An 11833-nucleotide genomic window follows, 5' to 3' on the forward strand; every position below is an offset into this window, starting at 1 on the left:
TGATGCCATGGTGGCAGCACAGTCTTATAAAATGTGACGTGCACGATAATTTCTGACAGCATTTGAATTTCATTTTTTGAATCGTGTGTTTGGTCTGGAAAGCTCGTTCTTTAGACGAATTTTGACAATAGAATTTCTGCTTCTGTTTCTATAACCTGAAAGCAACGAATCATACGTGACTGCTGTAACTCGACATATATTTTACCGCGATTGTAAATTGTAACTGAATGTAAGTTATTCTTTATTGGAAACATTTTCTTAAGTTCTTTTAATTTAATTTTGCGCCTTGCTAGTAGTGAAACAGTTCGATTCATCTCTCCAGTATATATTTGTAGTTTTGTTCAATACTATGATGATTTTTTCATAAAAGGATCTTGCTAGGTTAACTTTCAGACGACGCCGAGATCATATTTTTCGAGGTGGGGGCACTAATTAAAAGAATGAGAATGGAGAGACAAGCACATATCGTTACCGTTAGCGGCTCATTTTTTTGAATCTTCATTAAACTTTGTTTATACACGCTGTATTGTTAATTATATTTGTGTATGTTGAATTCTTCTTTATTCTTGTGTGAAACATTATTGGATGCAGAATCCTATTATAACAATATGGAGATATTGAACAGCTATTAATGTATCTCTTATTTACAACACACAGGAGCTTTATTTGATCCACATATAATTTGTTGTTTAGAATGGGAAGCAGCGGCCAACTGTATAGTCTCTCCTGGGGAGAATTTAGTTCATCGTTAGCTTCCTCGGTGCAGCTATTGAGAGGTCATGGTGATCTAGTTGATGTTACTTTAGCTGCCGGTGGGCGCAGTTTTCCTGCACATAAGATAGTTCTTTGTGCAGCTAGTCCATTTCTATTGGATTTATTAAAGGTTTTAGCATTAATTGTCTTTTGTAAATTTCGTAATACAGTATTGTCCTACATGTTGTCAGTAAGTTGTACCTTGTGTTGTCACAAAGTTATGTAGAAAATAGAATTTTCTAAAAAAATAGAAAATATAAATCTTCATAAAAATATATTACATATGATCACAATTGTTGTGAGATATATAATTATTATGCTTAAAATATATTGCAGTGTATCATTCTCATCTCTAATGTAAACATAGCTTAGTAGCCTTTGCTTTGAGGTGAGATAAAAGCAATCAAATTTCATCTGTCTGTCCTTGAAGGTACTATAGCCTGATTCTAACTGAGTGACAACTTGAAGGACGTTACTGTATATATATATATATATATATACATATAGTGTAATTTCTTTGAATATGCTGTATATTAAAATCTTTGTTTCTACATATATTTTGTTATTGCAATTCATTTTACATGAGCAGAGCACACCGTGTCAACATCCAGTGGTCATGTTAGCTGGTATAGGTGCTGATGATTTAGAATCATTGTTGGAGTTTGTGTACCGTGGTGAAGTGAGTGTAGAACCATCTCAGTTGCCTTCTCTGCTTCAAGCTGCTCATTGCCTTTGTATTCATGGATTAACACCACCTACTATATTAACCGAGGTATGTCTTATAAAAAAGATTTGTATTAAATTATTATTTTTTTATTTTATTTAACTTTTACAATCATTTTTATGAGTCTTGTCAAAATATAATCTTGTTTATTTGTTTAGAATGGAGAAGAGGTACCAGCATCAGCAATACCAGCAGCAAACGAATCCTTATCAAAGGAAACTATTAGTCCATATTATCCATTAAAACGACGGAAGAAAAGAAGAAAATCCTCGTCGTCTTCTGGGAAATGGCCACGTACTAGTAGTAATACTGATAATGAAAATAGAGCCATAGATGGAAGCGATAACCGATCAGCTAGTTACGATCATAAAGACGAAGAGAATGCGGAACACGGCGATGATACAGGTAAGAAGCATTCAAAGTTTTGCACAACGGTGATTCTCACTTATTAAAACAATTACAAATTTAAGAATATATTCGAATTGTAATCTGACATTAAATATTTATTTAATATAACGATAAAATAATGTTATTTTATAATTGTTTATTTAATTATGTTTTTACTTTTATTTGTTTATGAACTATAAATTGAAATGATTTGATCATTTTTATTGTTATGTATATTTAATAATTAATTGAGTAAAACTATCTTAACAGATTGGAAATATTATTACTTGTGTTTTGTGTCCGATATATCTTGTTAGTCGTTTTTCTCGTAAAGTTAATATTCATGGAACATAATCCATAAACTTTCAATCTTTCCAAGCTTTCTGCTTGTATTAGAACGGACACAAGCACAACCATCAATTGGGTTGAACTGCATCTAATTGATTATACTGTATATTATAACTCAGAAATTTCAGATTCAAAAATCAGTTCAGCCCTGCATGATAATATTGTGTTTGTGTCTGTTAGCAGCGAACGATCGATTGGAATATTCGAATCATCGGAGTTGTCATTCGCCACGTGCACAAGAAGCGCAGCCGGTGCCGACAGAAAATTCTCAAGCAGGACCTCATCAGGATCAAATATCGGACAATGAGTTGCATCTTCATACTTTAATGCCAATGCAGCCATATTCTCCACTGCACATACCACAGTTTCCAGGCCCCCTCAGTATGGGTTTTCCTCCTGGCATACCGCTTCCGTTAGTTACCCAGAGTCCCACTACTGCAACAGCATCTTGCGGACTTACCGGGAATATGAATTTGTCTAAAATACGTGGTGCATCGGATTGTCCAGGTGTTTGCCCGCTTTGTGGTGCTACGTTACGGCAAGCGAGAAATTTACGTAGACATCTTTTATCATCGTGCAAATATAGGTTTAGTAGTAATCCGGTTCCGAGTTCTCCGGCTGACCCGATGATGATAGAAATAAAACCTGAAGTTGAGTTGCCCGGTTATAATGAGCAGTCTATAACATATGGAACTGATAGTGGAAGTAGTACTTGCGAGCAAATAATTTGTAAGCCTAGCCCACTTCCTTCGCCAACGTTGCATGGGCCGAATGTTGTCTCACCTCAAAGCAATATTCCTTCTCCAACTATCGCCAGATGAATGTACAGTGTGGAATTAAAAGCACAGATTTGACACGAGCAAACTAATTATTCAGTGAATCATTTGGTTCTGTTATTTTAATTCAGGGTCTACCTTGTTATTTTTTCAGTGATCTGTTCCAGCTCCCGTAATTTAAGGAAACGCAATCTTTTTTTTTATCTATCGGTTTACTGAACCTCTACAAATTTTTTGTTTGGATGGTTTATGAAATATGTATAAAAGAAATGGACTGACATTACTTTAAATAATTTGTCATAAATTGATTGTTATATTATTTGTATAGTTTATTTTATATTTCTGAATAATAAAGATTTGGCCAATTTATTAGTCTTTATAAATAACCAGATACTAATGTATTTGAAAATTTAATTAATAACTGAATAAATTAAAGAAACCACGCGGTTATATAAGGTTACTTCATATTATTTACAAATTTTCAAGTATAAATCATGTGGAAATTTTCAAAGCAATGTTGCGAAGTATGAGTTATGAAAAAAACTCAAATTTAGAGGTCGGAAATGTTAATATCTAGTTCTTGTAACGACTAATAAATCGATTAAATGTAATATTTTTACTTAGCTATGTTTTTCACTTATTTTTTTACTGATGCGGATACAATTAGTTTGAAACGATTTGGAGCATATCAAATCAAGTTCATACACGAAAATCTTCCACAATAGTAAGTAAGAGTAGTATCTTAGGGTTAATGCGAATAGCTGTCGGTGAAAAATTAGGCATAGTAAAAATGGTAGTTTATTACAAAACACTCCTAAATTTTCTATAATCTTTAGATATTCACTTATACAATACTATGATCAATTTCATACAAACATATAGAATAATAAATTTAACTTTTGAGCATATTTTACATTTCTTGTGCAAAGTATCATATTACATTGCAAGTGTAATTATATCAGAAGGAGGAAAATACAAGTATTTATGTTAAAAATGTCGTTAATTATTTTATTTCTTTGTGTTTAACATATTGCGTTCGTTCGCAACAATTATCATAATTTTGAATTTTGAGACATTTAACTGTATATTAATTCAATTGCTTCCTTTAATGTTGTTTATTATTTTATATTATCATTTATATTCAACATTAAAAATTCATGAATCTTGTTTAAAATTCCACATGTCATATAAAAGAATGAAAGAAACTATCAGTTTTATTTCGTTCACAAAAGTATTCGTAAAAAGAGTACAAAGTGGAACTTCAAAATACACCTCTAAAAATGTTTAGATTGCAATATTTAAAATATTTTTATAAAGTGAGTTTTGCGCGTTTACACAAACATGTTTTTTTTTTTTAATTTTATATAATTTTCTACTAATATTTCTAGACAATGTAACTCAAAATAATACGGTTCCTTTCATTCGATATTCGATAAATTAGTGAAATTTTGTGGAACACTTGAAAGTGTTTATACATTAGACAAATATAAATAGACGTAACTAGTTGTAAGTTTAAAGAAAGGAAAAAAAATTTTAATTGTTGCTTAGAAAGTTTGTGATAAGCAGATGGAACCTGAAATATTCAGCTTTAATACGATAAATAAATAATAGATTCCAATTTTTTTGATTTAATTTTGTATTCAATTTTAACATTGCGAAATAAATATTAGAGATAATTTCGTTTGATTGTTAACATTACAAACGATATGATGTGCTCAATTGTATTCATTTTTAGTTGGAAATTATAATAATAAATAGTTGTATTAACTAAACAAGTAGAGAAAAGATGATTCAAGAAATTTTAGATGTAAAACATAGAGGAGATCCGCGTAGGAGGTTGACGTTCGTACAGATACGTATCAAGTGTTCCGCAGGTACTAATTTTAATTAAACTGCACCTGCTCGTGGTATATCGCACGATTAAGTAGCAACATTAATACTGGTAACAGTTTGTTCAAGAGCAACAAACTTCAAAATTTCGTACAGTAAAATTTCGTACAGTAAAATTTCACCACTAATTCACGAAACTACAAGGAAACATATATTGTAAATACAAATATATATTATTATGAAATAATTTAAACAAACTTACCCGATAATAAACTCTATTCTAGCGAAACACAAAGTACGCGTACTGGATGGCAAGATTTTTAAAATTTCGATTCGTATTGCTCGACTTTTACAATAACTTCACAGGACAATTTTTTTATGGAATCAATTTTTTTTTAAATTATATGGCGGCAGTGATACGCTTTAAACGCGTTTGTGTATTGTAAAAGTACCTACAGAAGTTGTAGTTTTTATTAAAAAATACCGTTGTTTTTTCTTTCTTTCTTTTTTTTTTAATAAAAAGGTAGCCTTAAACGTTTCACAGCTATATCTTCAGTCTGTGTTTCCTTTCGCTAACTGTATGATACAGATGCAATCGAGGGGAATTATTTACACGATGAGATTCATTTCCTCCGAATCATGTTCCGTACGCCCGATGACGAATGGCCAATTCCTTTTCGAGATTCTTTCGATCTCTCCCCGTAAGAGACTTAAGAGATCATCAAGATATCGCATCTCGTGGATGTCTTGTCGCAGTTTGTTCGTGCTGGACGAGATATCCGTCACTTTTCGTTCGTCACACTGAAAAATAGTCCGGTAAGTTTTTATATAATCCCTCTTTTTCAAGCGAAAGATCATAACAATATATGACAAAATTAGCTTTATTAATGAAAGTATAAAAATATTTGAAAATATCTCAGATTCAAAGAGTCAAGGAAATCTTTGTTGTATAAAAAAAGCAGCTTTAGGATTTTGTTTTTTAATAAAACATATAGGGTATGAAACGTATCCGATTTTTACGCAAATTTTTATCGAACAACCGCGAGATGACGCCACCAGCGCGAAATTTATATTTTGAATTAAAAAAAAAAAAACGATAAAGAAGCCACACAGAATTCCCCATTTAATGTAATTATTGTGGTATTGTGGTATTGTGGAGAAACAATATTTAGTAACATAAATTAACAGTAAAAAGGCATTTTTTCAAAAATAAATTATTCAAATAAATAAATAAACAATTTCTTTTGGCACGAGTGAAAGACAGTTTGTACTTTAACTTTCCAAAAAAGAATCTTTGCTAGGATTTCTCAATTGACGATCATAAATCGAAGGATATTTACCTGAAAACTCGTTCGCAGGTTACATATATCTTTGTAAATATCCTTGCTGCTAGCCTGAAGCTTCTCCACTTTCATTTGAAGACGGTGTACTATATTTTCGGAATGTTCAACAACTTCTGGCACTTTTGTATCCGTTTCAATCGCCAGGGCCAGCCTGGTCAATTGATCGTGGGAGGAAGTGCTGTTGCAAAAACGATCTTCTTCCAGAAGAACCATCGCCTTTTCAGGATCCGTGTCGAGAGCTTTGAGAATTGATACTACTTCGTTGGTACGGGTACCACGTTCCTGTAAAGTGATATGTACCTTTACATTATTACCGAGAGACTTTAATGCCTCGTTTGTATTAAATCAATAACAGATTAATTTGAGCAACGCAAACTAATTTCTCAAGACCTTCATTCTTTTTTCATTTATTAAATTGTGGTTCAGAATTCGCAAACTGTCTGGGGAACAAAAATTGGTTCCATAGAGGGTTTGTTCCGTCTACAACGCGATTCGAATACGCGAATTCGGGTTGTAAGGCCCGTTACTGTGAGTAGTACGCCGAAGACTCGGAACGTCGCACGCCAAGTTAATTTTGTGCGACTCGTTAGATTAATTGCGAGGATTTTGAAGATACTCGTAGAAGAGCGTGTGTGATACTGACTTCCGTGATCGACCTCAGGAACCTCCTTAGCGAGAGGTTGGACTTCCCTTTCCTTTCGCTATTTCCCAAAACACACCCATAAGATCCTGTTTTGGTAGGAGGTCCTCAGTGTTGCCAATCACGGAAGTCCTTCTAAAGAGAAGAAAGTTGCAACGCCCTTGCATCATTCTGCCCGTGAAGTAAATTTTCTCAAGGGCACCAAATGTGCAAGGCGCGCAAATGCTGTAAATCTAGGTGAAAGATTTACGCTCGGTTCGGCGCGTGCTGCCGCGTAATAAGGCAATAAATGGCCAAAATGTAGGAAAACATTTGGTCAGCAAATGCTTGACAACCTTACTTGTTGGCCGCCGCATGGTCAGGGCGCCCCGTGGCCCCGAACGTTCCGAATGTACCCTCGTTTATGACTCTCAAGTAGGCACTGAGTCGTCTTACCTGAGAAGTCGTTGAGAGTCGAGATGGTCCGTTAAATCTAGAATGCGCAATATGCGACAGGGTTAATACGAGACTATTACCTGTGAAGAGTCGAACTTGTAATTCGTCGAAGCTAACTCGTCGAAAAGACACAAAGGCGTGTTTTGCGTGTCGCTGTGAGTATCTGAGCTCCAGTCGTTGCTCTGAATACCGGAAGTGTCCTCCAGAGAGGAGCTCCGCGTGTCGATCTTTTTCCAGTCCTCCCAGGAGATAGAAAGACCCTCCTCGCTGGATCTTTTGCTGAGCAAACCAGGTATGTTCACGTTGGACGACTTCTTCATATCTTTTCCATTTTGGGTAACTTCTAATTTCCCGTTTTCATCGCTGTCGTAGCTCCTTCTGTACGCGTTCCAATGATGTAAAACGATCGTTGGCACTGCTACTTCCGCGGAGTTGGAACGAACGAGGCCTGGTCGAACATACAAATTTTTTCAGTCAGTTACGCTGTCCTCCTTGATAAATGGCTCAAACTCGGCTTTGGTTGGAGACTCTTAACAGGTATGGTAAATTATTTCAAAATATTGAAACGGAACGTTTACGTAGAATATATGGAATAGAGTTCTTATGACTTGGAAATGTAAGAATATTTCCCTAATCGAAATAGAAGCATGTTAAGCGAAAGAAAAGTCGTGGTTCGGGATCACTTGTATTTGAAGAAAATGAAAGTTGCGACAAAGATGTGTCAAATAAATTACCTGTAAATACAAAAAGAATTCATCTTGTCGTTATCGATAAGAAGACATTTTTAAAAAATTCATTTGACGAATTTAAAAATTTCGTCCGCTTGCGCGGGGGTACGGACATGATTTCGTTACTGGATTCCGATGTACGTAATTCAACAGTCTCCTTAAATGCACAAGTTTCTCTACGATAAATGGACAGTAACGTGATCAGCGCGCGCTCGGCTGGCTACGCCGCGACCTAACGTAACCGGCCAGTCTTGGGTCGAGCTTACGCTTTCGCGAATTATAATGAGCGCGCATTAATTGGACGCTGTGATTGGTCGGTGTGTTTTCGTAAATAATTCAAAAATGAAGCCCCCACCGACATTTTTCCAAAGCAAATTGTTGTTTAGAATCGTGTCAGGTACCCTCAATTTCCGGTTCTTACTAGGCCTGTAGAAAACTCGGATGTTTCGAGTTGCTCGCGAGCCGAGCCGAGCTGAGACCAAGTTTTCGATCCGAGTCGAGTACTCGGAAGAAACGAGCAGCTCGGACCAAACCGAGTCGAGTAAAACTCGGCTCGCTTTTTCCGAGTACTCGAACGGCTCTAGTTCTTACAGGAGTTCTGGGACACCCTGTATACAGTTCTTCGTGGTCGAAAGGTTAAGGGTCCAGGGGTTGAAACGAAAAATACATCTAACGAAGGCGAAGCGCGCCGATTCTGCGTAATAGTAGAAAGCGAAACTTTACTAGGTCATACACAATGGCCGGGTTATGTGTATTCAAGTTAGCTGACAGCAGGCTTGTTGGAACAAGTTTGGGATCTGGCGTGCACCGTTCCACGGTCCGCGAGTGTCGAACGGGTACGGGGTTTCTCAATAAACAGGAAAATACCTACCAACTTGCTTAGAGTCGATAAGATAATTCAATCGCCGCCGGCAACGAAGCGCCTTCCGTTGATTTTCATTTTCTGGCATGATTCTCGCTTGAGAGATGGACAAGTAACGGGGCGACGGGGTGAGTATTCTATACTCCTGAGATTTAATCAACCTTTCCGGGGTATAGCAGACGGCCTGGAACCCGCGCGATTTAGATTTCGACTCGTCGAAGTAGTTTTCGGCTTCTTTAGCTGAAAATGGCGTGACCTCCTGCAATTTAAAAGAAACATGCTTAATTTTTGTAACGGTGCCTGGAAAACTGATACGTTCAGAAAGTTACCCAGATGTTGAATTAGTTTTAAACCGAAGTGAACATTAGACGTTATACAGTTCGCGACACTTGGTTAAATGCAGTAATATTTTTCCTGTATTATACTTTACGAATAACGAAAATGAATCGGAGAATTTGATACGAGCTAGAAAAATGTCGTCAAAACTTGTCACAAGAAAACGAAGACGAGCATAAACGACTAGTTCTCCTAATTCTTTCGACTATTTAAAGTACAGGATTTTCCAAAAGAATCTTTAGAATTTTTAATCATAATCGTCGGCCATATTGGTTCCGACATTTTGAATTTTGCAATTTTGCGGATTCGAAGTTTGCGGCTCAAATAACTCAAAAATACCAAGTTTCACGAAGTTCCGAGAACTCTTTCTAATTTTGCCCGCATTTGTGACCATCCGGAATTTCAGGAAAAAAGGTCCCCTAAGTTTTCAATTTTTATCTCTGAAATTAAACGTTATACGAACAAACTGTAAATATAAAAATGTTTCGTTTCGTCATTCTCTATGAGGTGATATTTTTTTAAATTCGATCGTTCCGACTGTTTTTTTTTCTTCTTTCCTTTAAGACAACAGCAACAGGATCAGACCACTAACGATCTCAGGAAAAAGGTCTTTTAAGTTTATAATTTTTATTTTCGAAACTAAACCTCCTACGAATAAATTGTAAATATAAAAAAAGTTCTGTCTAGCCATTCCCTATGAAATATTTTTTTCAAATTCGTACCTCTACGCCTCTTAAAATTTCGAATAAAAATCATCCCGCGGTCAAAGGGTCAACGCGGCCGCGTCCAATAGCGTCGCATCTATGCAAATCCGGATTTACAATCCGGATTGACTTAGAATTCAGTCGCGCTACGACCACGGGAAACGTGGAACATGACAACTTTTTTATATTTTAAACAACGTGTCACGGCTGACGCAGATGGCCCGTACATTGGAATCGTGCTTTGACAATGAGTAATTATTAAATGACGTATTCCGTATGGGTTGGAACGTTCGTGTAAAAGCGGCTTTTGCAGTTACAGAGTTTTGTTATTTTGTTAGCTTTATGTATTTGTTTTGCCACCGACAGACGGAAACGTATCGCTGTGCGAAACAACGCCTCTCGGTGTCGGCAGACCGCAGTGCGTCAGAAAAGTTTACGACTAATGACCACATAAAGTCACGGTCGCGAATTATCTTATTTTGGCGCGGAGAACATTTACTTTCGCGCAATATCGCATTTGATTCACGACTGTATCAGAATTACACGTGATGTATATTTTACTCTACGAAATGGAAAGATGTTTAACGAATCCTCGGGATAATTCCACAGTTCGACTAAATGAATTTAAAACGTAAAAAAGTTAACAATTTTTAATTAAAAAATCGGATATATTCTACATACACCATTGTGTTCTATTAAATGCAATTTATCTTTTTTGTTAGAACAGCCAATGTTTCTACACAGAGCTTTCTTTTCTACAAGTGAAATACAAGTCGGAGAGTTACTTTTTAGTTCAGTCTCGAATAGCGGCAACCTCGATATCTTTTCAAAATACTTGAAGTAAATTGAACTAAATACTTGAAAAAGCAAGAAAACCAATCAAAGGTATAATAAAATTAATACGTATCTTTCAAATACGCGAGTAAGACGTACTAATTTTATCATACGTTTTCACTGACGTTCTCTATCGCTTCTACGAACCCTGAACAGTGTTGTTAAAAATGTAATTCACTTAATAATTGACATTCAAATATCAATTATTACTTGCAATCGAGAATCGATCAATTGTGATGGCAAAAGTTCATTGTCTGCTGCAATTCTAATCGAGTTTCACTAAATTAGTCGTACCGACTGTGCAATAAGCCAAATACTGATTCTTTAAAGAGTAAACAGTTTGTACTTACCGATTCCTTTCCAATCGCATCTTGTTCGATCAAGTTCACGTCGAGATCCTCGCGAATTAAAGACGTGAGTTCTATCCTCTCGCAATTATTGTTTCGTTCCTGTCTGAATTCCTCTGCGAGAGAATAGCTATCGTCGTCCTCGGAATCAATGCAGGACAGCATCGACTCGGATGATCCCAAGGACAGGCAATCCTTGTCCTGGTTGGTCGTCGATGAGTTTAATTTGTTTTCATTGCTCAGCCACCATCCGAAATCGTCCTTGTTTGAATTTTCCACAAGCTTCGCGATGCCATCGTTTCGTTTCCGACAGAACATTGTTCAATTCTGCAGTTCTTCTGCAGATGCAATATCGACTTAAACCTGAAACAAACGAAAGAACATTGTATCACGTGAATGTTAAATAAAATTTATTTGTATTAATTTCTAAATTTTTATTGATACCGAACTATTCATTAAGCTGCTTTTACGGACTTTTGCTATATAATTCGATCTTGGTATACTTTTGCTTACAGATTGAATTTAAATAATGTACTATTACGTGTATATTATACCATTAAGAATTTATTGTATCCTAAATAGAATAACTAATTGATGTGATCAAAATGTCGATAAAAAATTATAGAAATTCAGACTTAACGAAACAATTTTCCTGTATTATTTCTTGTATTACCAAAGAAAGACTTTCCCTTTTTTATGGACAGAACTTTCCGGTAGACTTGATAGAACTGTTTCATGCATTATTCGATTCAGTAACGAATTAAATATATTCTTAATGTTTAAAAT

At 35.6% G+C, this 11833-nt stretch overlaps 2 protein-coding genes across 7 annotated transcripts in view; one reads left to right on the forward strand and one right to left on the reverse strand.

Annotated features, from left to right (window-relative positions):
• The first annotated feature begins 38 nt into the window (after positions 1-38).
• Positions 39-3357, forward strand: LOC128872557 (protein tramtrack, beta isoform-like). Of its 2 annotated transcripts, none has more exons than XM_054115390.1 (5): positions 39-229; positions 694-883; positions 1343-1525; positions 1636-1882; positions 2396-3357. In XM_054115390.1, the coding sequence occupies exons 2-5, from the start codon at positions 695-697 to the stop codon at positions 3031-3033; spliced, it is 1257 nt and encodes a 418-aa protein (XP_053971365.1). In that variant the 5' UTR covers positions 39-229; position 694; the 3' UTR covers positions 3034-3357. The 2 variants fall into 2 exon arrangements, with proteins under 2 accessions (XP_053971365.1, XP_053971357.1); XM_054115382.1 differs by having other exon boundaries at positions 41-229; positions 2393-3357.
• Positions 3358-4976: 1619 nt separating this feature from the next.
• The window catches only part of LOC128872532 (uncharacterized), a 16580-nt gene continuing 9723 nt past the window's right edge, over positions 4977-11833 (reverse strand). For all 5 annotated transcript variants that reach the window (XM_054115370.1, XM_054115361.1, XM_054115351.1 and 2 more), the window contains 5 exons: positions 11051-11410; positions 8836-9085; positions 7317-7684; positions 6159-6443; positions 4977-5619 (listed from right to left, as the gene is read on the reverse strand). In XM_054115370.1, coding sequence (XP_053971345.1) covers positions 5428-5619; positions 6159-6443; positions 7317-7684; positions 8836-9085; positions 11051-11365 — 1410 coding nt within the window. In that variant the 5' untranslated portion in view covers positions 11366-11410 and the 3' untranslated portion in view covers positions 4977-5427. The remainder of the gene's footprint in view (positions 5620-6158; positions 6444-7316; positions 7685-8835; positions 9086-11050; positions 11411-11833) is intronic.

Source organism: Hylaeus volcanicus, chromosome 1, assembly GCF_026283585.1.
Source record: "Hylaeus volcanicus isolate JK05 chromosome 1, UHH_iyHylVolc1.0_haploid, whole genome shotgun sequence".
Lineage (NCBI taxonomy): Eukaryota > Metazoa > Arthropoda > Insecta > Hymenoptera > Colletidae > Hylaeus > Hylaeus volcanicus.

Coding starts and splice junctions, on each gene's coding strand:
- LOC128872557 (XM_054115382.1), top strand. CDS start 695: ATGGGAAGCAGCGGCCAACTGTATAGTCTCTCCTGGGGAGAATTTAGT. Junction 1,526..1,635: donor CACCTACTATATTAACCGAG/GTATGTCTTATA, acceptor TTATTTGTTTAG/AATGGAGAAGAGGTACCAGC. Junction 1,883..2,392: donor GGAACACGGCGATGATACAG/GTAAGAAGCATT, acceptor TGTGTCTGTTAG/CAGCGAACGATCGATTGGAA.